Genomic DNA, 26,541 nt, shown 5'->3' on the forward strand with positions numbered 1-26,541 from the left:
GCCACGCCCCCCGCGGTGGCCGCGAGGTTGGTTGCGCGGGCGCCGGGGAAGGAGACGCTGCCCTTCCGCAGCGATGGGATCGTGGGTGAGTGGCGCCCCGGGTTGAGCTCGTGCGGCGGGCGACGCGGCAGGGCCCGGGACTGAGGCTTGCAGCGGGTGGGAACCGGGTCTGAGCAAGGATCTGGGTGGGAGCGCAGGTGTCCGGGCTCAGACGGACTAGAAGGGCCGGGGTTAGAATAAACAGGTACCCGGGCCGTGGGCGGCGCGAGAGGTGGAACGGAAGGTACCAGGTTAGGTCAGTGAGGAGATGCCCGGGCCTGGAACGTGGCAGGGTCGCAGGTACCCGAACGTGGGCTAGGAAAGTACCCGAGATGGAGGGAGCAGGTGTGCCGGCCGTGGGTGGCGCCAGTGGGCACCTAGACGACCCTCAAGGATATTCCAGGGGTCGGGCAAGAGAAAAGGGGGCCTGAACTGGGGCTGCGCAGGGAGATGTCCAAGATGAGATGAACAGATTCTGAAGTAGGGGATATTGCTGAGGTTCAGTACGGGAGTGCCCATTACGCATTACAAGTGCTTGGTCAGACTTGTAAGGTGTCTAGGGTGCCATGAAGAGAGACTGGGCAGAGGGTGGTTCAGCGGAGTGCCTGGGCTCGGGACATTGCTGGGGTCAGGGAGGAAGGACGGGCTGCTCAGGCCAGAGTCATTAATAGGATTGCCCAGGGCAAGGGAGGAGGTTGCCGCTGTGGAAAGTGTGGGCATCCAAGTTGAGGGTGTTGTAAATGCCACAGCGAGGGCCAAATGCGGAGGTTCCTGCCCAAGGTTATAGGGTGACTTGCCCAGCTGGGAATGGCATTGGAAGTGTGCACAGGGTGGGAAACGTTGCTACAAGCTGTCATCGTGGAGAAGAGGAGGCTTCTCCCCAGGTTGTGTCAGTGGGGAAGAATAGAGCACGGTTGAGCTGAGTCTGGATCCAACCCTGGAGTGAAGCAGGCTTGGGGGCAGTGTCATCACCTTGCACTTGCCACTCTTCCTCTCGTCTGGAGCAGCAGAGGCTGCTCTTGACTCTCCTGCAGGCAAGTAACCAGGCCTCCCAGCCCCGTCTCACTCCTGGAGCACGTGTTCGGGTTCACTGTTGTAGCTCCCTGTGGGCTTCCCACTTGGCCCCAGAAGTCCTTCAGGTGTGGTAAGGAGGGAGACGCGGTCGCTGTAGCAGGCACCTCAGGGGAAACACCATAGCTTCAGGATCCCTTGCAGCTGAGGTCACATCCCAGCTTGGTCAGTTAGCGAAGTCAGTCAGGTTGCTTACGTCTCATGGCCTCAGTTTCCCCATCATAGGCAGTGGTTGTCTCTGAGTGACTTGACTCCCAGCCAGAGCTTGTGGGAAGCCTGGCCTATAGTGTAAGTGCTGGGGAAATAGTGGTTGCTGATCCTCTGGTGTTCTGAGGCCTGGGCCGGGTTGGGGGGATGAGAGGGCTGGCTTATGATACGGACCCGGGCCCTGACAACTGGAGGTGGTCAATTCACAGCCTCCTGGCATGATGTCTCCTATCTTAACAGCATGACCGTTTCCTTGGCCCTAGACTGGGTATTCCCCCACTTGCCCCCCTCATGCACGCAGCCCAGCACTAGATCTACACCGGTAGGATCATCCATCCTTCCCGCTCACTGGGAATAAGCTGTTTCTTGTGCTGCTCCAGTGACTTTGGCCGCCGTCCCAGGTTGATAGGGTCTGTCCTGGCCTGTGTATTCCTTTCAGACCCAGGAGACCTTGAAGGCATCCTTGGTCTTTGTGGTGGCAGTTGGGGAGTGCTCTGTAGGATCTTGGGGACTGGGCAATGTGTGCTCAAGCCATTTATTCACTGACCTTGGAATGGGGAAAGTTGCTCTTGTAGTTTGTGGTTCTGCTGGGGCTTGCCACTTCCTATTGCATGTCAGGTTTAGCTAAAGGGTTGTACTGAGCACAGAGTCTAAAGTCCAGTAGACCTTGGTCCAAGTCCTGATGTTACCTCATACTAGCGGTATGACTGTGGACTCCTCCTGACTTAAAACCCCTCTGAGTCTCACTTTCCTCTTTGGAAATTGGCAGAGATGGGGCGCGGGGCTAGATAGCATCTCCTTCACAGAATTGTAATGATCCCGTGAAATAACATATGGAAAGAACCCAGTGCAGAATATACACATAGAGTGTAGTAGCTTTCGCTATTTGAGGGAGCACCCTGCTGCTTTCATAATACAATCCGCAGGAAACAAAAACATTCTTGGCTTTGTGGGAGGTGAAAAACATGTAATGATTCTCAGTCAGGGGCCTGACCCTTTTGTGGCCTGAAGTTTTTGTGTAGCCAGTGGACCACGGGTTTAAAAAGATTGTGCAAGTGTGGCAGAAAGCCCCAAGTTTGAGAGTGACCTATCCATCTCCCAGGCCTTGGGTCTGTTCTTGGGCCAACATGCCAGAGATGCAGTCTTCTGCTCCTAGGGCTCAGGGCGGGCAGAGGGTATGTGGGACATTTGGCTGCCTTCCTGCTGGTGGTTGCAGAAGGCGGGGGCCTGATTCCAGGCCTGGTGTTCCAGAGATGGGCTTTGCTCCCACCTCATCCCCCAGGGCACTCTTACGGGCATTTCGCTGTGCTCACCTGAGCATATCCTTGTCTGACTTGGTCATCTGTCTCTCAGTTCTGTGGAAGGACCCTCTGGTATGTGTGTCCCTATCTTTCCGAGGCGTGGATGGTGCCTGGGACCCAGCCAGCAGCCAGTTGAAGACATTTTCCTTGGAAGCTCTTAGACCCGAGGGTGCTGGTCCTGCCATGGCGTTCCGGAGGACCGAGGGCATGTCCATGATCCAGGCGCTGGCCATGACGGTGGCCGAGATCCCTGTGTTCCTGTACACGACCTTTGGGCAGGTAAACGTTGGGATGGGTTGTGGTCCTGCCTTTACCCCTCTGGCCTCTGAAACACTGAGCCACTCATCCCAGGGTCTCTAGCCTTTGGGAAAGCCTATCTCTCATTATTGCCCCAGGCTTCTGGGGTCTTCTCTTTGTGCAGAGCAGGAATGACTAGGTGAGGAGTCTGGAGTCCCAAGCCCGGTCTTCACGCTAGGGCTATGTGAACTCTTGGCCTCAGTGTTTCAGTCTATCAAAGGGGTCAATAATGCCCTCCCTGCCAACCTCAGATGTTTGTGGCTGACCAGGTCTGCTGTGTGGGATGCAGCCCCACGTGAGGGGCTCCCAGTTCAGCAGGCAGAGAGTGAGGAGCAGGGAATTGTACAGATGGGGCAGTTAGGTGGAGGGAATGTTATCAACTTCAAGGAGTCATTAAGATATGGGGTCAGGAGACCTAGGTTCGATTTCTGACTCCCCGTCACCTTGAGCATGTGTCTTAACCTATGTGAGCCTCAGAGTCTCACCTGGAAAAGGACAGGCATTCAGCCAGGGAGTGCAGGTAAAATCCTAGCTCCGTGCCTGGCATAGTAGGGGCTCAGTCACTGCAGCTGTTAGAATCACGACCGATGGAGTGAGGGACACCTGCTGGGCCCTAGATGTGATCTCTTTGGCATTGCCATTTTGCTGTCCCTGACCTCTTTATGTCCCCGTGGTCCACATTTCAGGGGTGCTGGCCCGGTGCCTCCTCGGGGGGTGACTGCCTCTCATTCCTGGTCAGCAAATGGACCCCGAGTGCCTGAGGCCTCCTGTGTCCCTCAGGTGCTCCCCAGCACAGCTCTGCCCACCTCAGCTCCTCCAGGGAGATGTAGCCCAGCCGCCTCCCTCTTTTCCTGCAGTCTGCCTTCTCCCAGCTGCGGTTGACACCAGGCCTGCGGAAGGTCCTTTTTGCCACAGCCCTGGGCACGGTGGCCCTGGCCCTGGCCGCCCATCAGCTGAAGAGGCGACGGCGGAGGAAGAAGCAGGTTGGCCCTGAGATGGGAGGTGCATATCTGGGCACGGTGCCCCTCCCCATCTTCATGCCCAGGAAGGTTCCATCGGTGAAGAAAGGTAGGTGTGAGGCGCTGGGGGAGGGCCTGACCTGGAGTCAAGTCCCAGCTGGGCCCCTGGTCACTGTTGGGTCTCGGGCTAGTGATGTCCTGTCTCCAAGCTGAGTTCCCCTCTGGGAAGCGGGGATGTGGTAGACCCTTCCCTGAGTCATCACCAAGTCAAGGATTTGGTGGGTGATGCAGCCAGATGCACATGTCCTGTTGGTGGCGGCAGTTCTCAGTATCTGAGGACCCCTTGGGAACACCCGCGTCCAGAGGGAGTGGCAGGATGCAGCTCCTCTGCTCAGGGAGGGAAGCCCCCTGGCTCAGGAGCAAGAAGGGCCATGTGGTTCCTGAGCCAGATGGTATTCTCTCCATCCTCCCCACCCCTTTTTTAAAGTTAAGTTCAGCCTTTTGAGCATACAGTTCTTTTTTTTTAAAAGATTTTATTTATTTATTTGACAGAGAGAGACACAACGAGAGAGGGAACACAAGCAGGGGGAGTAGGAGAGGGAGAAGCAGGCCTCCTGCTGAGCAGGGAGCCCGATGCGGGACTCGATTCCAGGACCCTGGGATCATGACCTGAGCCAAAGGCAGACACTTAATGACTGAGCCACCCAGGCGCCCCGAGCATACAGTTCTTTATGGAATTTTGTGTAGCACCCAGAGTCCTGTATTTACACCACATCGAGAACTGTCCCACTATGCTCTCAGTCCCCATGTCCTGTGTAGTCAGCGCCTCTCTCCTCCCCCGCCAGCCCCTGGTAGCCTCTGAGCCATTTTATGTCTGCTGGTGTGGCTTTCAAAACCCTTATAGACCTTGTTCATTTTGTAACCCAGCAACCCACTGTTTGCCATGCCTGAATATCATATGGATCTCTTCCCCGGGCAGGAAGTCCTCACAGGCTCACATCTTGGGAGAAACCTGGTTTAAGAAGCAAAAATCCCCGTTGGGGCACCTGGCTGGCTCAGTCAGTAGAGCGTGCAACTCTCGATCTCAGGGTCATGAGTTCAAGCCCCACTTTGGGCATGGAGTCTACATTAAAAAAAAGAAGAAGAAGAAGAAGAAGAAGAAGGAAAAATCTCCTTAAATGAAAATGAATTTTAGTTGTGAATTATCATTGCAAAGGGAAGTTTTCTCTTTACAGCTGGAAAAAGAAGTTTTAAGACTAGTCTAGAGCAGGCCCTGAGAAGCGCTGATGTAGCTGGGTTTCTGTGTCCACGGGCCCCTGGGACACCTGGAGCTGCTCCTGTGGGCAACCTCTCGCTTGCCTAACCCATCCCACCACCACCACCTCTGGTGTTACCTTCTGTTCCCGTCCCTACTTTTCTCACTTAAAAAAAATGTTTTGTATTTAAAGAAGCCATTGTCTCAAATTCTTTTTGGAAGGAGGAGCATTCCTTCGCAGGGGAGACTGAGTGAGAAGTAGGCTGAGAAGTCGCCAGACCTCATTCTCTGGCTTATCTGGCAGGTCCGGGGCCTTCTGGGCCAGGCCCTGTGCTGGGCAACAGGGATACGGTAGTGAGCAGGATGACAGGCAGGGGCGTAACGCTCTGCTAAGCGCACGCACGTGGGCGCTCTGCCGTCCCCCTGACTTAGAAGGGTGTGTAGGGCAAGCTCCCAGATGAGGAGGGGGAGGGTTGTCTGGAGGTGGGAACAGCCTGTGCAAAGGCCGGACTCGAAGGCTGCGTGACCCTTGCCCTCCTGTTGCTCGCAGGCTACTCCAACCGGAGGATGCAGAGCCCCAGTAGCAAGAGCAACGACACTCTGAGTGGCATCTCCTCCATCGTGCCCAGCAAGCACTCAGGCTCCTCCCACAGCTTGGCTTCGGTAAATAGCCCGGGCAGGGCACCAGGGGCTCTGGGCTCAGGCCCGGGTACTGAGGAGGCTCTAATCTCTGCCTTCGGGGAGCTGACAGACTGGAAGGAAGACAGGAGAGATTTCCTTCGGTCTCTCATTTGTCCACACAGGCTTTCCGAGATTGTCACTGCTCACTAACCGAGGGCCAGGCTTCGGTGAGAGAGAGGTGGATAGGGGCAGAAGAGAGGTGGGTGGTCTCTTGTGGGGAAGAGACTTGTCTATGAAAGTTCATTCATTCGTTCATCAGACCCGGAGCAGGCGTCTGCTTTGTGCCAGGGACTCTGTTGAAGATAAAGAGATGAATGAGACAAAGAGAAGCATATTTTCTCCTGGGGAGTGGCTTTGGGCTCATTCGCTCATCTAGTGACCCCTTTGTGCAGTGAGCTCTGAGCCCAGCTCTGCCCTGGGAACCCAGGGGTGAGCAAGAGCGGGCTCTTGCCCTGGAGGAGCCCACATCCCAGCAGGGTGAGAAGTGTGGCGAATGTGGGTGCTGCCCTGTCCTGTGGTGGTGGGAGCTCCCTCAGTCTTCCTAGTCCCCCCAGTCACAGAGTGCCAGAGCAGGGAACGGGCCCAGGACGGCTTCTGTAGGAAGCTGCTGGTTTCTGGGATGGCCATTGGTCTCTTTCCTCCCACTTCTGCAGTTTCTGTAAAAGTGCCGCCGGGTGCTTAAAGTTGGTGGGACCAGGCCCTGCTGAGGGCTTGGCCGCGTGCCGGGGGCTGGCTTCAGGGATGGTCTTAGGAGAGGGTGTGTGACATAGGACCAGGCAGTGGGAGGGGCTCAGGTCCTACAAAGGGTCTGGGAGGGCCTTACCCCTTGCCCTTGGGTCCTTGTGCTGCTTGGTGCCCAGATGGTAGCAGTGAACTCATCCAGCCCCACGGCTGCGTGCTCGGGACCGTGGGACACCAGAGGGATGGAAGAGTCTGTGACTACCGGTGATGGCAACGCGGAGAGTCTCTACATGCAAGGTACTGGCCAGGAGGCCAGCCATGGGGCCTCTTCTGGGGCAGAGTTGGGGGAAGAATGGCCTCCTCCCGGGAGCCCAGGCTGGACTCAGGACACCTTCCCAGGTGCTGGTTTGGAACCCCACTCCCGACCCCAAAACCCTCGTTTGAGGGTTTCTAGCCATTTGTGGATAGGGGACAGTCTCTGGGAACAAATCCGGTCTGAATGGCGGCCTGTAAACTGAGCCGCCTTGGAAAAGTGACTAGGAGCCGGCTCACACAGTCCTGACCGTTTCTGTCCTTTCGTGTCCTCCCGCCTCCTTGCCTTTCTGAGCCCATCTTGAGTGTGGGGCCCGGCTGCTCTCCTCTGCCGAGGTCAGACTCTCCCTTGTCTTCCCGCCCGTGCTCAGGCATGGAGCTGTTCGAGGAGGCCCTGCAGAAGTGGGAGCAGGCACTGAGCGTGGGGCAGCGAGGGGACAGCAGTACCCCCACACCAGGGGACAGCCTGCGGAACCCCGAGACTGCTTCGGAGGTACTGTCTGAGGTAGGTTGTCCTCTCCCGCGTCCTTCTTAGCTCCCAGCCATGGAGAAGGTTGGAGGGGGTGCAGAGAGGCATCCAACCTTTGGGAGGGCGTGTAGCGGCCCTGCCTTCTGCTGGGTGGTCCCTTGTGCTCCTGGATGGTGGCAGTTCAACCAGGTGACATTCCACCAGGATGTCAATCCACCCAAGGAAAATACACACGTAAGGTGCTTAGTGCCTTACCATGCCTGACGCGTGGTAATCACTCAGTAATCCAGGGGATGATCACACCCCAGTCCCAACTATGTGAGGAGAAGGTGCATTTTATGAAGGACTGGCGGGAAGTAGCCTGCGTTCAGCTGAGTGGATCTCACAGCCTTTGTCTTGTCCTTTCTTTAGACATTTTTTTTTTTTTTTGGCACTGTCAGTATTTATTTCAATATCAGAAAAGAGAAATAAAGTGAAAAAAAGCTAACAATAAAAAATGTTTGTGTCCTGGATGGACGTTTACTGAAGCATTATCTTGTAACAGTGAAAAACCAGAAAAAACTGGAAACGATCTGCGTGCCCGTCCGTAGGGGTCTGGAGTATGATACTAGGGAAATCTGCATAGGCTGATAGGCTGCTGTCTCCACAGTATGTCATCAAGTGAAAAAAAGCAAGAGGTGGAATGTGTATAGTGTGACCCGTGTGTATACGTGTTCAGAAAGACATCTATCCATGCCTACGTGTGCGAATGTGTAACTGCTGGTGTGTATGTGCGTTTTTACTTTTCTCTGGACAGATAACTCAGGAAACTGTTAACAATGATCTGTGAGGATTGGTTCGACAGGGAAAGGTGGAAAAAGGCTTTTATTGTACTTTATTGTTTGGCCTTCCTAATTTCTAGCTATGCTTATGGGCAGGGTTTATATAGGTGGTAGGATTGTGGACTGTTTCTGTTTTAGTCTTTATGCTTTTATGTATTAAAAAAAAAAAAGCCCTATGAGCTCCTGTCCTCTGCTGGGACGAGGACAAAGTTGGAGCTCTTTGGGGAGCACTCTGATAGTATCTGGAGAGTCCGTCAGGATCAACTTCAGGTGTTAAAAAGGGAGGTTAACCCAGGGAATTGGTTGCACAGGTGAGGAGTGTGTCCAGAGCTTAGGATTCGCAGAACCTAGAACCACGGTACGGGATAACCGGCAAGCGTCACCCCAGCTTGGGTGGGGTAGGGCAGTGATACGATGTGAGGCAGGACTGGGAGGGGAGTTTGTCTGCCCATTGCCCCATCCCATGCTTCCTCCACCAATGCCTCGGTGGGTCATGAGCCAGTCGGCAGGGGAGCCTGGGGAACACTTTGCAGCACCAGGATGAGGACATGCCTGGCACAGCTGGTAACAACTTGAAGGTATGGTGTCCTATACCCCAGCTGGGAACATCAGCTCAGGGCCTGCCACACAAGCAGGAGCACGGTAGCGACAGGACGGGGGACATCGGAGAAATGCCCCCAGAGGGTGACCAAGCCTCCGGGGCCCAAGAGCACAGCTGCATCAGGTATCTGCTATCTGTGGGCAGACAGTAGAGGCCTGCAGGAGGGTTTTAGGTCATGGAAAGGAAGGGAGACAGCTCTGTTTCCAAAACGGTATCGATTGCTAATACTACATCTTAAAATTCTAGAACTTTCATTGATCTTATCGTGAAAGCAATGAAGTCTTCCTCACAGAATAGTGAGAACTACAGATATAGAAAAGAGTGGGGGAGGAAAGCGTCTAGTCTTTGATCTTTGATCGGGCAGCTCATGTTGTATGATGAGGCCCTCGGCCTCCCCGAGCACTGGGGCCCTTGGCGGGATGCCACTGCGAGCCCTAGGATCCTGGCGCAAAGTAGGTGCTCTATAAACGATCTCTATAACCCTTCATCCAGACACAACCGCTTGGTGTCCTTCCGGGCATTTTTCTATCCTAAGAAAAAATTTTAACAGGTTTATTGGAATATTACTCATATACCATAAAATTCATTTCAGTTCAATTCTGAATTGTACAATTCATTGGCTTTTAGTATATTCAGAGTCGGGTGTTCGTCACCACAATTAATTTTAGAACATTTTCGTCATGTTCCCATGGAGTCCCATATGCTTCATCAGACATTCTCCATCAGACACAGCCCCAGCCCACCCCTCATCTACTTTTCATCTCTATAGATTGGCCTGTTCTGGACATTTCTATAAATGGACTCATAATTAGTGGCCTCTTATGACTGGCCCCTTTCCTATAGCATAATGTGTTCAGGGTTCATTCTTGTAACTTGGATCACTACCTCACTTCTGTTTATTGCTGAGTAATATTCTATTGTATGGCTGGACCGCATTTTATTTATCCATTTATCCATTGATGGGCATTTGGGTTGTTTTTACTTTGTGGCTCTTATGAGTAATGCATCTATGACCATTTTGTGTGCAAGTTTTTGTGTGGACACATTGTTTTTAACTCCCTTGGGTGTACAGCTAGGAGTGGAATTGCTGGGTCCTATGATAATGCTACGTTTGACATTTGGAGGAGCCACCAGACCATTTTCCACAGCAGCTGCACCATTTTACAGTCCCACCAGCAGTGTGGGAGGGTTCTGGTTTCTCCACATCCTCGCCAGCACTTGTTTTCATCTGTCTTTTTGGGTGCGAAATGGTTATGTCATTGTGGTTTTGATTTGCATTTTCCTGGGCTAACAGCGTGGAGCTTCTTTGCATGTGCTTGTTGGCCATTTGTATGTCTTCTTGGAAGAAATGTCTGTTCAGATCCTTTACTGTATTTTTAATTTGACTATTTATCTTTTTTTTAATGATTCAGCAATTTTATATATTACTCAGTGCTCATCACAATAAGTGCCCTCTTCATCCCTTTATCTGTTCCACCCATCCCCCCACTCAACTCCCCCATCTGGCACCCACCAGTTTGGTCTCTATATTTAAGAGTCTGTTTTTTTGTTTGTCTCTTTTTCTGTTTGTTCGTTTGTTTTGTTTCTTAAATTCCACATATGAGTGAAATCATACGGGATTTCTCTCTCTGACTTATTTCACTTAGCATTCTACTCTGTAGATCCATCCATGTGGTTGCAAATGGTGAGGTTTCATTCTTTTTTATGGCTGAATAATATTCCGGTGTATATATATACCACTTCTTTTTTATCCATTCATCTGTGGATGGATACTTGCATTTACAGTAGCCAAGATATGGAAGCAACCCAATTGTCTATCCACAGACAAGTGGTTATGTTTTTTTAGTATTGAATTGTAAGGGTTTTTTATATATTCGAGATACAAGTCCCTTATCAGAGATAGGATCTGCAGATACTTTCTCCCATTCTGTGGATCGTCTTTTCACTTTCCTGATGGCATCCTTTGAAGCACAAAAGTTTTTCTCTTTTAACCTTTTGTATTTTTTTTTAAATTTTTTAATTTTAAGTAGGCTTCACAGCCAACGTGGAGCACAGACTCACAATCCTGAGATCAAGAGTTGCACGCTCCTCCGACTGAGCCAGCCAGGCACCCCTGACGCACAAAAGTTCTTAATTTCAATGAGCTCAGTGTATCTTTTCTCTTTTGTCCTTTGCGCTTTGGGTGTGACATCCAAGAAACCGGTCCTTAACCCAAGACCACTTCACTGAGAAAGAGCACACAGACCTCTGCCAAAGCTATGGGGCTGTGCCGGCCGCACCGTATGGGGTCAGGTCCTATCAGAGAATTGAGCAAATCGGATAGTGGGTCCCGGGGTTCCATGGGCTCTGCTGGGGCTCTAGCTGAGTGAGCTGAGCCACTTAACATCCTTGAGTTTTCTCTGTGAATCGGGGTCTTCAAGGATGCTGCAAGGCTGAACAGCAAGGTGCCTGGTCCAGGGCGAGCACTTGGTGCAAGAACCATTTCCAGCACTGGGGAAATGGTTGGGACAGACTACATCTCCTATCCTCCTCTGAGCTCTTCCAGCTCTGTCCCCAGTGGCCTCAGGCCTAAACTGGCCCCCAGCTCCTCCCTGGGGTCTGGTTACATACAGGCGCAGGATCTGGCAGCCTTGGTAGAAAACAGAGGTGGGCCTACCTGTGCCTGGCCCCTTGGCCGAGAAGCTCCTGGGATCAAAGGTGCAGGGCCTCCTTCTTTCCACATACCAGCCCGGAAGCCAAGGGCAGGGGGAGGTCATTGAACCACAGGCTGTTGTGTCTTTGGTACAATACTTTCCCAAGCACACACGGTTCATAGTAACAGTGGAATTTGAACCCAGCTCTTTCTGGGATCCTGTCTGCCTTCTTATTATAATGACATTATTATCATCGTACACATTATATTAAATATGTGTATGTATGTTACATGTTACGTATTGTGTATATTATGGTATACTATGTTATATACTATATCATAATGATTATTATATACTGTATCATGACACTTACTGGTCATCACCACAGGCCAACCTTGTGGGAAGGACTTCGCATACCTTCTCTCCTTCATGTTTTCCCTAAAAACCTAGGAAGTAGGTACTCTCATGTCAGTTGATAGGTAAGGAAACAGAGGCTTAGAATGAGGAAGTAATTTACTTGAGGCCATACCGTTTGGAACTGCTGATGCTGGGCTCAGAGCCCAGGTCAGCATTGTTCAGTAGGAGGCCACATAGCTCATTTAAAATTTCTTAGAGACCATGCTAAAAAGCAAAAAAGAAACCGGTGAAATCAATTTTAATAATACATTTTATTATTTGTTTATGTCAAGTAGGCGGGCCTTGAACTCACTACCCCAAGATCAAGACCTGAGTTCAGATCAAGAGTCGGATGCTTAACCGACTGAGCCACCCAGGCATCCCTTAATAATACATTTTATGTAATCTAGTATGTGGAGTATGTTATCGTATCAGCATGTGATCAACATGGAGCATCATTGAGATATTTTATTTATTTAAAGATTTACTTATTTGAGAGAGAGAGAGACAGAGATAGCGACAGAGATAGCGAGAGAGAGCATGAGCAGGGAGGACAGGGAGAAGCAGGCTCCCCGCTGAGCAGGGAGCCCGATATGGTGCTCAATCCCTGCGATCCTGACCTGAGCCAAAGGCAGACGCTTCACTGACTGAGCCACCTAGGCGCCCCTTGTTTTATTTTTAAATATTTGTTTATTTGACAGAGAATGCGCGCGCTCAGAATGGAAAGGGGGAGAGGGAGAAAGAAACTCAAGCAGACTCCCTGCTGAACATGGAGCCTGATGTGAGGCTTGATCCCACGACCCTGAGATCAGGACCTGAGCCAAAACCAAGAGTCAGACCCTTAACTGACTGAGCCACCCAGGCGCCCCTGAGAAATTTTAGAGTGTTTTTGTTTGTTTGTGGTTTCTTGGTACTAAGTATTTGAAATCCGGCATGTGTTTGTACTTAGGGCACATCTCCGTTGGGACAGACCACATTTCAGCTGCTTGTTCGCTTTATGGGGCTGGTGGCTCCTGTATTGAGCAGCTCAGGTCTAGACATGTACTCTTGCTGCTGGGCCCCAGAGCCTGCTCCCCTTTTCCCCCGTCAGTGTTGAGGAGGGACCGTAGGCCTGGGGAGTGTGGAGGGCCTGGGTTGACGTTCATTGTTTTTCTGGCAGCCAGAGTCACAGCGAAGGGAGTTTGCAGAGAAGCTGGAGTCCCTGCTGCACCGGGCTTACCACCTGCAGGAGGAGTTTGGGTCCACCTTCCCGGCCGACAGCATGCTGCTGGACCTTGGTGAGCTGGCCTGGTTCTGGGCTGGAGTGGGACGGGGTGGGGGCAGGGTGGAGGTGGGAGGTGGCAAGAGAACTGGGGTATGGGTCCCTCAGAATCCTCAGAGCCTTTGGACCTCATTTGATCAGTGCCTTATACGTAGGTGGGGAAACTGAGGCCTTAAGGGTTAGGCGTTTTGTTTTGTTTTGTTTTTTAAGATTTTATTTATTTGAGAGAGAGAGAGAGCACAGAGGGAGAGTGAGGGAGAAACAGACTCCCTGCTGAGCAGGGAGCCCAACTGGGGCCCAATTCCAGGACCCTGGGACCATGACCTGAGCTGAAGGCAGACGCTTAACTGACTGAGCCAGCCAGGCGCCCCAAAGGTGTTCTTTTATATGTAGTAGGCAGGAGCAGGGCTTGACGAGGCCCCGGAAGTCCCCGGACGCTGTGCCTTGGCCCATCCCCTGGGGAGCAGGCCTTCAGGTGTGTGTGTCAGCATCTCCCCTGTTGGGTTCCAGGCCTTTGGTTTGAGCCCTTTTCTGTGGCACCAGGTAGGCAGAAGGGGTGGCTCATGGAGGTTAGTCGAAAACAGCTCTTGCTGTTGCCCCCTCCCCGCCACCCCCGACTGAGGTCAAGGTACGTGAGATCAGGGAGAGAGAATGAAGCTGTTAGCTGGATGGCCAGTGTTCTCCTGGCGCCCACGGCGTGCCAGACCCCCTGCAGTGAGTGGACCCCGGGACTCTTCTTTGGGTGCTGTCAGCCGACTGCTGTGTCCAGCTCCCCAGCTCTGCCGCTGGTGACACAGGCCTGTCAGGGGCCGGCTACAGCGACACACCCTCCCACGGCCTGTCCCCAAGTGGCTTTACCTGAAGAGGAACCCTGGCCTACTCCGGCCTCCCCGTGTGGCAGAGAAGGCTGGTGGGGCCTTGAAGGCCATGGTCTCTGCTTATCTGTTCGACAGACCTTTCCTGAGTGCCCTCTGAAGGTCCAGACTCCCACAGCCCTTGAGCGGGTGAGTCTAGAAACACTGAGTCAGTGGCCGGTGTGTTCCCTTGAGCTCTTTGTCATCAGTGGCTAAGTTTCTGTTTGTCAGAGAGGGGAATCAGCTTGCCCAGGGCCACACAGTACAGCAGAGCCTGCCCGTGCAGAGTTCAGGGGCCCTCGGGCCTCGGGGTGCAGCTCTGTGGCCGTGGGCAGTCCCCCTCAGGAGCCCCCTTCCACACCTAACTGTGCCCACCTCCAACGATGCTGTAGCATCGAGAGAAGCCATTCATTTGGGGCGATGAGCCCAGAATCTTCATGCGTATGTGTTCAGTACACAGGAGCTGTGGGATCAGCGGCAGCAGCCGGCCCAGAATCCGGTCGGTCGCTTTGCATGTGTGCATTCCCAAAAGCCCGGTGATTTTGGAGTCTCAGCTCAGCCCTTCTCTTCGTGCTCTTCCCAGAGAGGACCCTCATGTTGCCCCTGACCGAGGGCTCCCTGCGTCTACGGGCGGATGATGAGGACAGCCTGACCTCCGAGGATTCCTTCTTCTCTGCTACCGAGGTGATGGGGGCGGGGTCGAGGGGCAGAGAGGGAGGGTGGGGTGGAGTGAAGCCCGGGCCCCTGTGGGACTCTCACCATGAGCACTCAGTCATGGGAAACTGAAGGCATTTCCTCTGAGAGGAGAAGAATTTGGCAGTCCCCAAGTGCCGCTCCCTGGGGACCCCATGCACTTGCCAGGGACAGGGAGGCGTGAGAAGCCAGGGGTCCTGGGTCCTGTGGGTGAGGGTCGGGGTCTCCACCCCCGTGGCTCCAGCGCACACTGACCTCTCCCTTCTTAGACTGCACGCTCATTGCTTGGCATTAGTCTCCTGCCATGGCCACGTGTGTCAGGCCCAGCCGCCTGCCTGGCATGAGAAGATGTGGGCACCTGTCTAGTACATGGTCCCTTTGGGTTGGGCCCCTGGCGGAGATGGGGATGCTGAGGGCCAGAGCCAGACTCAGATTGAGGCCTCTTGCCTGTTGGGTCAGTGTTCCCTCTGGCATCCCCTCTGAGAGGTTGTCCTCTAGGGCGTCCCCTGGGCAGGCACCCTCACCCCTTGGGATGCTGCGGACACGGGGTGACGCCACCTTCCTCTTCCTGTGCGCCCTCCCCCAGCTCTTTGAGTCCCTGCAGGCAGGAGATGACCTGATCCCACTCTCCAGGCCGGCTGCCGCTTATGAGGAGGCCCTGCAGCTGGTGAAGGAGGGGAAAGTGCCCTGCCGGACCCTCAGGCGAGCGTGTGGGGAAGGAGGCGGGGAGCAGGGGCAGGTGGGGTGGGCCCTGTCCCCCTTGGAGTGCTCACTGAGGACCGCGGTGCTCTGGCGGCAGCTCCTGCCCGAGCCGTGGAGGGTCTAGAAAGGCCTGGAGTTCAAAGACAGGCAGGCCTACAACTAACAACCGCAAACTAATATAATTAATTAGTTAAATAATAATTGTTTCTACTTATTCTAAGTTATCACGGGGATCTAACCACATAAACACAGCGGGCTCTCTTCCAAAGCCCTGTGTCCTGAAGTCATCTGTCTTAGCGGCAGCCCTGAAGCCAGCCGGGCCCTGGGGGACACACAAACCTGATTCCTTCCAGGTTCTGTCACTTCTGAGCGTGTGGCCCTGGACGAGTTGCTTAACCCCCCTCAGCCTCAGCTTCCTCATCTGTGGCATATTTAGGTTTCTGATCTATCTTAAATTAATTTTGCCGTTTGATATGAAACTCAGAACTTGGCTTTTGGCCATGACTCTGGATTTAAGTACGTGTGTTTAAAGTTCACTGACTGAAAATGGTTGAGAGTCCTGGTTACCAATGTGAATGAGGGGAGCCAGACCGGGGTGGGGGGGGCTGCAGGTGCCCCAGAATGGGTGACAGCTGGAAGCAGGTAGGTCATTCCAGTCCTCTGCCAGTGAGGGTCCTTTGCTGGCTGGGGCCTGAAGGAGGCCAAGGTCAGCCTGACACCCAGGGCCCAGACCCACCAGCTGCCCTCAGGACCACTGAGGACAACACACCCTCAGAGAGCATCCGGTCAGCCTCTTCCCTTGGGTTTGGGGGGCACCGAGGCCTAGAGGAGGGCAGGCACTTGCCCAAGGTCATACTGCCCGGCTGTGGTAGGACCACTCGGGGCTTCACCCTGACCCGGAGGGCATTGCTGGGTAGGTCCCAGGGGGAGTGACTGACTGTGTTTCTCCTCAGGACTGAGCTGCTGGGCTGCTACAGTGACCAGGACTTTCTGGCCAAGCTGCATTGTGTGCGGCAAGCCTTCGAGGTGGGTGTCAGGGGCACCTGGAGAGGACAGAGCCGGGGCTGGGGTGGTCGGACAGGTCTGCCAGGCCCTGCTACCCCACCCGGCTCCTCTGCTCAGATGGGTCACGTGTCCGCCCCATTCCACTGACCTCTCCGCCAGCTCGCTCCCCTCCCTTCCTCATTCCTTAGGGTCTTCTAGAAGACAAGAGCAACCAGCTTTTCTTTGGAGAGGTTGGCCGGCAGATGGTGACGGGCCTGATGACCAAAGCTGAGAAGGTAGCTTTTTTTAAGTTTTCTTCCCACCTTGCCTTTTTTTTTTTTTAAGATTTTATTTATTTATTTGACAGAAACACAGCGAGAGAGGGAACACAAGCAGGGGGAGTGGGAGAGGGAGAAGCAGGCTCCCCGCGGAGCAGGGAGCCCAATGCGGGGCTCGATCCCAGGACCCTGGGATCACGACCTGAGCCGAAGGCAGACGCTTAACGACTGAGCCACCCAGGCGCCCCGCCACCTTGCCTTTTTTAATTTTAATTTTTGTGACTTTTATTTGGTTCTGTTTAAAAAAAAAAAAAAAAGGAAGCCCGGAATGCGTGGGTGGCTCAATCAGTTAAGCGTCTGTCTGTTGATTTTGGCTCAGGTCATGATCTCCGGGTCATGGGATTGAACCCTCGACCGGGCTTCCTCTCCTTCTGCCCCCTCACCATCCCGCTCGCACTTGTGCCCTCTCTCTCTCTCAGATGAATAAATAAATCTTAAAAAAAAAAAAAAGTCTGAAATCAAGCTGAGGAGCTTTGACTTCATCCTGAAGGCTCTAGAGGAGCTGGGAAAGGCTTAGGGGGCGTTTCCTGTGCTGATTCTGAAAAATACGGGTCTGTATTGCTTTTTATTTCTTATTTTTTTTTTAAAGATTTTTTTTTTTTTTTTTTTTTTATTTGACAGAGACACAGCAAGAGAGGGAACACAAGCAGGGGGGAGTGGGAGAGGGAGAAGCAGGCCTCCCGCCGAGCAGGGAGCCGGATGCAGGGCTCGATCCCAGGACCCTGGGTTCATGACCTGAGCCCAAGGCAGATGCTTAACGACTGAACCACCCAGGCGCCCCTCTTTTTTTTTTTTTTTTTTATTATTTTTTAAAGATTTTATTTATTTATTCATGAGAGACACAGAGAGAGAGAGGCAGAGGGAGAAGCAGGCTCCCAAGGAGCAGGGAGCCTGATGCGGGACTCGATCCCAGGACCCTGGGATCATGACCTGAGCTGAAGGCAGACGCTTAACCATCTGAGCCACCCAGGCGCCCTTTTTTTTTTTTTTTTTAAAGATTTTATTTATTTATTTGACAGAGAGGGACACAGTGAGAGAGGGAACACAAGCAGGGGGAGTGGGAGAGGGAGAAGCAGGCTTCCCGCGGAGCAGGGAGCCCAATGCGGGGCTCGATCCCAGGACTCTGGGATCATGACCTGAGCCGAAGGCAGACGCTTAACGACTGAGCCACCCAGGCGCCCCGATGCAGTCACTTTTATCGATGGTGTGAGACTCCCTCGGGCAGGCTCGCTGTGGTCCATCTGGTCCTGCAGTGGAGGGCCATTTGGGTTGTGTCTGATTTTCCACTGTCACACTGCTGTTATAATGCATCTGTTACAGACCTCTTTAGGTACCTGTGGTTTTCTGTGGGGCAAAGCCCAGATGTGGCGGTCCCATGTCTCGGGCACATCTGGGTTTTGCCAGTCTGGTCTCGGAAGTGGCTTAACAGCCACAGTGCCTGCCAGCGGTGTAATTGTATGTGTCCTTACATGTCGCCAAGCACAAGGCATCGGTAACTGGACGTTAGTAACCCTTTTAATCTATGTTATCCATTTTTTCATGTTTCTTTGATTATTAATAAGGCTGCATGAATTTTCATGTTATTGGCCACTTGTTGGCGCAAAGCCCTTGAAAACGCCTCTCCCCTGAGTCCTTTTCACCTCACCTGTCCAACTAGTGGTTCTAAAACGCACCTCTGGGGGCGCCCAGCTGGCTCAGTCGGAGGAACATGAGACTCTTGATCTCAGGGTCATGAGTTCGAGCCCCACGTTGGAGGTAGAGATTACTTAAATAAATAAACTTTTAAAAATAAATAAATAGGGCGCCTGGGTGGCTCAGTTGGTTAAGCATCTGCCTTCGGGGTGGCGCCTGGGTGGCTCAGTTGGTTAAGCCTTTGGCTCAGGTCATGATCCTGGAGTCCCGGGATCGAGTCCCACATCGGGCTCCCTGCTCAGCAGGGGGTCTGCTTCTCCCTCTGACCCTCTTTCCTGTCGTGCTCTCTGTCTCTCATTCTCTCTCAAATAAATAAAATCTTTAAAAATAAATAAATAAAAATAAAAATAAATAAATAAAAAATAAAACGCACCTCTGACCTCGTCACCCAGCTGCCTGAAACGTTCCCTCGCTCCCACTGCCCTTGAGGTAAAGACCAAACTTTGTTTCGTGGCCGGCTGCCACGCACACTTTGCCCTGTCCAGACTGAAGGGCTCAGGCTGTATTTATTTATTTTTTTTAAAGATTTTATTTATTTGAGAGAGAGCGAGAGAGCGAGCGGGGGAGGAGGGGCACAGAGACGGGCAGACTCCCCACTGAGCGGGGAGCCTGCCGCGGGGCTTGATCCCAGGACCCTGAGCCGAAGTCAGATGCTTACCTGACTGAGCCACCCAGGCGCCCCGAAGGGCTCCGGCTTTTAGCGTATACCCATACCAGACTTTCTCCCTGATCTGGGCCTTTGCTTGGTCCCTCCACACCTGGAACACTGTTGCTCAATGCTGGTGTTGTTCAACTACTTTATTGTAAATACACACGCGGGAGTACAAATTATATATCTATAGGATTTAATGAATGAAAAGGTGAATCCCTGTGTACCCAGCATGAAGGCTAGGAGGTGGGACTTCCACCAGTGTCTAGAAGCTCCCTGGTCCCCTTTCCTTCCCCTTCTCCTTGGTTCCCCATCTTTTAAGTCCCTGCTAGCCACCTCTGTCCCCAGGAGGGCTTCGCCAAGAGCCCTTGGGTTCACCCCGCCAGCGTGGCCCCATGACCCGGCATCCCGTTGACAGGATGCTCTCTCTCACTACTCGCTGAGCTCCCTGAGGGCCAGGACTGCAGCTGCCCCAGCATAGGTGTGTGCCTGGCCCAGGGCCTGGTGTGGGGCGGGTGCTCCGTAAGTGTTCACAATTATTCTTCCAGCAGCTGCTGTTTACCCAGCAACGAACCCGGCGCTTTATTCGCGTTTCTTTACTTCTAGTAGCTCTTTTGGTCCTGACTGCAGTCTCCACTCGGTAGATAAGGAAACCGAGCCTGGGGAGGGCCAGGGGCTTGCCCGGATCCCTAAGTGAGGGAAGGGCAGAGTTGGCATTTGAACCAAGGTGGCCTGACCTCAGCTGTGCCCTTGGCCTGTTCTCAGGTTCTCTGTGGCCTCCCAAGACAGTGAAGGAACAAACAAGGGAAGGAAGGGCAGGTGAGGCTAAAGTGGGTGTCAGGCGCTTAGCAGATGCCTGTTCTCTGTGGCCGCTCCCCAAGGGGCCTGGGAGGTGCGGCTGTCCTCGCTCTGCCTCCACCCCAGCGTGGGATGTAGGTTTCCTGAATGGCTGGGTAGCAGCTCCGGAGAGCGGAGCCTGCACTCAGCCCTGGGACCGGCGCAGGGATGAGTGCCCTGTCAGACTGTTGCAGGCAGGCGGAGCCGGGGCGGCCCCCCTGGGAGGGTGCTTGTTCTGTGGGCAGCACCTAGGCTCTGAACTTGCGAGGTCAGCCCCCATCGTCACTGTGTGTCCACGGGCCAGACCTCCGCCCTCTCCAGGCCTCCTCTCCTCATGCGTTCGTGGGCGTGTCTCTGGGGACCTCATGGGATGGTGTCAGACATGCTTGGCCGTCATCTTCATCGTCCTCCTTTACATGTGAAGAAACTGAGGCTCGGGGGATTAAGGCGTGGTCTGGGCTCATCCTAGCAAATTCTCTTTAAAACTTAATGAAAATAGGTGTTTTTTTTTTTAATGATTACAAAAATATTCATGCTCATTTTAGCAAAACCCAACAGACACATAAAAACAAGAAGAAAACTTGTCCCCCATTCCACCATGTTCACATTTTGGTGAACACCTGTCTGGTGGCCCCTCCACCCAGGGTTCTGTGTCAGCTCCATCCTCCCTGGTTCTTGGGCACATCACTGATCTCCCAAAGCCTCAGTATGCCTTTCTATAAAGTGGGTGTACTAGCGGACCATCCCTCTTAGTACTGCATGAGTTAGATGCGTTGATCCATATGAGAACAGACACTGGCCCCGCCTCAGCTTCCCTCATCCGTGAGTGCACATCTGCGTGTGCACAGCGTATCACAAGCCGCAGCTGAACCTCCCGGCCCCAGAGAGCGCAGGATCTATCCTGTGTGCCGAGAGTAGCGGCAGGTGTTAGACACTATTCATTGTCAAGGTCCAGGCACCGGGCTGATCGTGTTACGTGCACGAGCTCACTGACTCCCCCAGAATAGGCCCAGGAGTGTGGGCCATAGCTTCTCCCATTTCACCAGTGACACCCAGGGGCATGGAGATTTTAATCTTTGGCTGCTTGACTCCACCCCCTGTCCGCACGCATCTTTGCAAAGTGAGCTCATGCTGTCGTGTGTGTGCATCTCTTGGGAGGCATTTGGTACTCAGCTGTGAGCTGGTCTGAGATGTTGCGCGGTGTGCTGTTGTCGGATCTCTCCTGGACGTGCCCCGGTCTCTGAGAGGCACGTTGCTGTGGGCAGAGGACACTTCTTGCCCGGCTTTCTCCAAGGCCGCCGCTCAAGGATCGACTTCAGCCCTGCCTTGGCTTGTCCATCCACAGGCCTGTTCCTGTGGATCTCGTCCAAGTGAGTCTTGGAGCCTCTCTCATGACCAGAACAGGCTGTGCTTCTCCCCACAGAGCCCCAAAGGCTTCCTGGAGAGTTACGAGGAGATGATGGTCTATGCCCTGCGGCCCGAGACCTGGGCCACCACACGACTGGAGCTGGAGGGCCGTGGGGTGAGTTGGTTTATGTTGAGCCCCAGTGCCGTGGGGCCCCTTGTACCTGAGATCCTCGAGCAGGGAGGGGGGTGCCTGTGCGGAGCTCTGCCTTGATTCCGAGGCCTGAGATGGGCCCATCGCTGCTGCGAGCCCTTGGTCCCTGCCCTGCCGCGGGCCCCGGCTGTGGGGGACACAGCCCCAGCTGCAGCCCATTGTGGCCCGGAGATGTGCCCACTCACCCATGCGTTCCCACCCAGGCCCTCACGCACCTGCACCTCTCTGGACTCGGTCTTCCCATCTGGACAATGGGCCTGCAGCCTTCAGAGCATCCCTGCCCTCTCACAGGTGGTGTGCATGAGCTTCTTCGATATTGTGCTGGACTTCATACTCATGGACGCCTTCGAGGACCTGGAGAACCCTCCATCCTCGGTGCTCGCCGTCCTGAGGAACCGCTGGCTGTCAGACAGCTTCAAGGAGACGGTGGGTGGCTGCCCTCCGCATCCAACACACACACTCATGTCACCCCATGCCTTGGCCCAGCCTCTGCTTTCCTTTGGGCACCGAGCCTGGGCCCCCCACCCAGCAGGCAGCAGTCACCCCACTGGGCGGGTTCCTCTCCCCTGCGTGATGTGCGGCTCCTGAATCTGGGCAGACCAGGCACCTGCTCTGCAGCAGTTTCCCAGGGGACCCCGTTGTTCTCTGCACCCCTGGAGAACCTGCATGGTGGGCGTTGTCCTTCTGCATTGTGGTCTCCGTTAATTCCACTCAGTTTTAATGCATCTTACTGAGTTAAAACAGGAAAAAGAAAGGAACAGCAGGGGAAGTTGAGTGTGGGGCCCTGTGGGGCAGGCGTGACCTGGGGCTGGTCTTCACGCAGTTTGCAGGCGGTGACCCTGGACCCCCACAACCTCTGAATGTGGTGGGGGTGCGGGGTCATGGCCATTTTACAGAGAAGGAAACTGAGGCCTGGAGAAGTTCAGTGGCTGGTCCAGGGGCCCCAGAGCAGTGTTAGAATCAAGTTCAGGTTTAGGTGTGGCCGGTTCCTAACTGAGGGGAGGGAATCAGCAGAGCTCAGGCACCAAGCCTCATCTTTCTGCTTGGGGTGGTGGAAGCTGGGGGACACAGATAGAGGCTGCAGGCCTGGCCTGTCCTGCTGAAACCTGGGTGGGGTCCCATATTTGGTTTAGGCTCTGGCCACTGCTTGCTGGTCAGTCTTGAAAGCCAAGAGGAGACTGCTGATGGTGAGTGACCCCCTCGGGCCCCGGGCATGGTACCCACCTCAGCTGACCCACCGGCATGCCCTGGCCCTTGGTCTGGGGGCAGGGTAGGGTGGGGAGGGGTGGGCAGAGGAATGGGGCTGGTGCAGGGAGGTCTTGCTAAGCCCCCAGGCCCTGTCGTACCTCTTGGCCTCTGCCACAGCACTGGCCACCTCTCCTGCCGTTAGCTCTCCCTTGACCAGGAGGACCTCAAAGACACACATAGGTCTGCTTCATCTCCTCCCCAGGACCCCGCACAGCATGGGCCATCGGGAAATGTGGAAGGACTCAGAGGGGAAAGGGCATCCTTGAGGGAGGAAGGGCCTGCGCGAAGGGGTGGCAGCTGGCTTGGGAGAGGCATCTGGTGGGGGCAGGGTGCCCCGGGAGCAGGCAGAGCAGCCTCCCTCCCGCCCCCAGGCCGCTGTTATCTGCCCTCCCAAGCGGGGACTGGCTGCTCTATCTGGGTGCGATCCATTGCTCCCCTCTGCCAGCCAGGCTCTGCTGCCCGGCTGATACCAGCTGCCGCTGCCAAGTACGCTGGGCACTTCCGGTGCTGAGCCCACCCCGCCCCCTCCTCGTGCAGTCCTCACAGCGACCTCGAGGTTACCCCCATTCTGCAGAGGTGGAGGCCCCTGTCACTTGCCTGGGGTCACCCAGCAAGCACGCGACTGAGCCAGGCCTCCCTCCAAAGCCCAGCTCTTCGCTAGGCCCCCAGGGCCCGGCCGCCTCCCCCAGCCGGCGTCCCAGCCCTCAGCTTCCCTACCTTTGCAGGTGCCCGATGGCTTCATCTCCCATTTCTACTCCGTATCGGAGCACGTTAGCCCCGTCCTAGCCTTCGGCTTCCTCGGACCCAAGCCCCAGCTCTCGGAAGTCTGTGCTTTCTTCAAGGTAAACGGAGTGCGTGGCCTGCCTGGGCTGTTCGGCGCACGCGGGTCGGGGGCGGGGTGGGGTGGGGTGGGGTGTGTGTGCCTGGAAGGAGGCCGGCCCACAGGGGTCCGCAGGAAGCATTGGGAGGGCGGAGCCTGTGGACAGGGCGGGGCTCCGGTGGACGGGGCGGGGCTCCGGTAGCCGGGGCGGGGCTCTGGGTGGTCTGGAGGGCCTCTGTGCTGCGGGGACGGGGCCCGAATCCCGGCCAACGCCAGCCTTGCCCCCTAGCACCAGATCGTGCAGTACCTGAGGGACATGTTCGACCTGGACAACGTGCGCTACACCTCCGTGCCGGCCCTGGCAGACGACATCCTGCAGCTATCCCGGCGCCGCAGTGAAATCCTGCTTGGCTACTTGGGGGCGCCAGTGGCCAGCAGCGTGGGCCTCAACGGGGAACTGCCCCGAGAGAACGGGCCCCTGGAGGAGATGCAGTAGCGGCGGGTACAGGCTTGGGGAAGGGGGCTGCCTGGGCCTCGTACGCGTGGCCGTGAGAAGGCCGTCTCCTCCCCTCCTTTGGGTTGGCATTGAAGGGCCTGGGGATCCATGGCCATCAGCAGGGGCAGAATCTGGGCCTGGGCGGCCAAGGGTGATTGCCCCTGACCTTGTCCCTCCTCATCATTTGGGAATCCCTGCCAACTGCCTTGGAGAGGGTTGGAGCCCCTGGGAGCCCGCCTGACTGCCCTCAGCTATCCCTGGGGGAAGCGGCAGCTGGACCAGTGACCTGTGGGGCCTGAGGGAGAGGAAGGTGGTGGGAGAGAGGGGGTGGTATTGTGAGGAGAGGTGGGACAGGCAGACCCGGGATGCCCTTGGTGTGGGACCCCAAAACCTCCCCCCACCCCAGGGCTGCTGAGGAGGGGGGCTGGGAGGGTAGAGGTGGAAGATGGGGGTGGCAGGGCTCTGGGGTGAAGGCCACGATGTCCTGAGCTAGAAGGAACCTGGGCTAGACGGTCTCTGGCTGCCCAGTCCCGCTGGCCCCCACCCCTGCCACCACCCTAGAGTTTGCAGCTCCAGAAAGGGAGGGTGGGGTCACAGAGTGCCTGGGGAACACCTTGGGAGGTGGCAGGCCTGGACCATCCAAGGGTGGGACAGGCCGGGTCTACTTCCCTTGTGCTCAAGTCTGGGCAGGGACTGGGCCCTTGGCAAACCCAAGCACGAAACCAGAATGCTGTCTTCTGACATGCCCTCATCCTGCCAAAGACTGTCATTTCTCTTCCCCTTTTGCCACCACCAAAGACGGAGGAGGTGGGGCTGGTCCTCCCGCCCGCCCGCCTGCCTCTGTGAGCCTGGACCCCCCTGGGTGGTGCTAGGGCTGAGCTGGAGGCTCTGACCAGGGCTCATCTCAGGCCTGTCGCCTGTGCTGCCATTGGAGGGGGCCCAGGGACCACATCAGGGAGGTCAGAGGACACACAGGGCTGGACCGAATCCCCTGCCCTCATTAGGACAGGAAACTTTGCCGGGCGCTTTGCCTTTGGCTCGACGCACAAATGCTCTAGCTGTGCAGTGGCTGGTCCTACAGCTGTCCCCACATTGTCCCCACATTGTCCCCATGTCTGCGGGGTGCTGTCAGCCCTGCAGACTTACTTCTCTCACAGTGTTTTCACCGGAGGTTGGATGTTTTATTTATTGCCTTAACACTTTATTTTGAGGTTCTGCCCCTTTCAGGCCGAGAAGCCTCCCAGAGACACTGAGGCCTCTTTGGTCTCCGTACTCCGGAGGACTGGCTCCCCAGACCAGGGCCCCTCTCCCCTGAAAGGCAGAGGGGTCCTGGGAGGGAGAGAGAGGAGAAACAGAGAGGGGTGGTGTGGGCCCGGCCCATCAGCTCTGAGCTCACTCCCCCTACCTGCACGCTCCCTCCTGTTCTCCAGACTGGGGGACCCAGTGTTGAGCCAGGGCTCCGGCTGCAGGCCCCGCCCTCAGGTTGGTGTCCAGGAAGGAGCAGCCTCCTGGGTGGGAAGGCCTGGGGTGGCCCTCCTCCCCTCCAGCCCCACATTCCGTTCATTTGCACTTACCCTGCGCTATGAATGTCATCTTGGGCCTGGGCCCCGGCCACTCTGATTTGCTCGCAGATCACTCAGAGTGGCCTTTTCATCTTGTCTTTGTTTACACGTCCATGCACTGCCTCGGGCACTTGATTTGTTGCAGCTTCCAACTTTTGTATGGTAGAGCGTGTGTGCATCGACTTCCAAATAAATGATTTAAACAATGTCCTTCCGGGGCGCCTGGGTGGCTCAGTCAGTTAAGCGTAAGCGTCTGCCTTTGGCCTGGGATCGAGTCCCGCATCGGGCTTTCTGCTTGGTGGGGATCTGCTTCTCTCTCTCTCAAATAAATAGATGGGATCTTTAAAAAAAAGTTTAAAAACAATGTCCTGCCACATGGCCATGCTGATGGGTACATGTGTGGCCATTTGCTTCCTGGGCGACTGCTGGGGACTCGCTCTTTGGGGTGCAGTGGGTGGAGTTTCCAAGAGGGCAAAGGTGGAGGGAAGCCTGGTGGGGCCTGGGAGCCCCCTTGGGGCCACTTGGCAGCCTGGCAGGTTCAATGGGTCCTGAGGCAGGGAGGGCCCTCAGGATGGGGGGGGTCAAGTGGGGGAGTGGTCAGCACAGTGCTTAAGGGCATAGATGGGGGGCAGCCTGGGTGTGGATCCAGCTCAGGCAGCATCTAGGTAAGGTCGCTTCTCTCTGGGCCTCAGTGTCCACATCTGTAGGATACAGTGGTTGGACCAGCTATGGGGGCGGCAGGCAGGCTCAGGTTCAGTCCCCGTAGAGCCGGGGTGAAAGCCTGGAACGGGTAGGAATGGATCAGATCCAAGCTGTCCAGATCAGATGTTTTCAAAGGCCTCGGGAAGTTTATTGGAAAGGTACTCAAACCTTCACTTTGAAAATTTTAAATGTACAGCAAAGTTAAAAGGAAAATCCTAAAAAGATCGCTTATCAAACCAACACCTTGAATCATTAATTTACATTTTGCCGTATTTACTTAATGTAAATATTTCTTCTCTAAAATATTTCAGAGTGTCAGACACATACTTCACCCCTAAACACTTGAACAGGCAGATCTTAAATAAGGTAGCTTTCCGGCATAACCATGCCATAATGCCTAGGAAAATATTATTGGTAACTAT

The 26,541-nt window shown here is 54.8% G+C and overlaps 1 protein-coding gene across 5 annotated transcripts; it reads left to right on the forward strand.

Annotated features, from left to right (window-relative positions):
* Positions 1–25,627, forward strand: MIGA2 (mitoguardin 2). 5 transcript variants are annotated; one of them, XM_078061872.1, is made up of 16 exons: positions 1–85; positions 2,671–2,897; positions 3,773–3,983; positions 5,680–5,792; positions 6,671–6,788; positions 7,175–7,308; positions 12,883–13,000; positions 14,422–14,522; positions 15,118–15,233; positions 16,187–16,259; positions 16,427–16,513; positions 21,157–21,255; positions 21,583–21,717; positions 22,425–22,478; positions 23,265–23,381; positions 23,649–25,627. In XM_078061872.1, exons 2-16 carry the CDS (start codon positions 2,802–2,804, stop codon positions 23,853–23,855), a joined length of 1,779 nt encoding a protein of 592 aa, XP_077917998.1. In that variant the 5' UTR covers positions 1–85; positions 2,671–2,801; the 3' UTR covers positions 23,856–25,627. The 5 variants fall into 5 exon arrangements, 3 of the variants coding, with proteins under 3 accessions (XP_077917998.1, XP_077917996.1, XP_077917997.1); XM_078061870.1 differs by having other exon boundaries at positions 26–85; positions 2,716–2,897; XR_013443862.1 differs by lacking the exon at positions 1–85 and having other exon boundaries at positions 2,676–2,897; positions 21,138–21,255; positions 23,649–23,786.
* Positions 25,628–26,541: the final 914 nt, after the last annotated feature.

This window comes from Halichoerus grypus, chromosome 14 (genome assembly GCF_964656455.1).
Source record: "Halichoerus grypus chromosome 14, mHalGry1.hap1.1, whole genome shotgun sequence".
NCBI classification, from domain to species: Eukaryota; Metazoa; Chordata; class Mammalia; order Carnivora; family Phocidae; genus Halichoerus; species Halichoerus grypus.

Coding starts and splice junctions, on each gene's coding strand:
- MIGA2 (XM_078061872.1), top strand. CDS start 2,802: ATGGCGTTCCGGAGGACCGAGGGCATGTCCATGATCCAGGCGCTGGCC. Junction 7,309..12,882: donor CTTCGGAGGTACTGTCTGAG/GTAGGTTGTCCT, acceptor TTTTTCTGGCAG/CCAGAGTCACAGCGAAGGGA. Junction 21,718..22,424: donor CAGACAGCTTCAAGGAGACG/GTGGGTGGCTGC, acceptor TATTTGGTTTAG/GCTCTGGCCACTGCTTGCTG.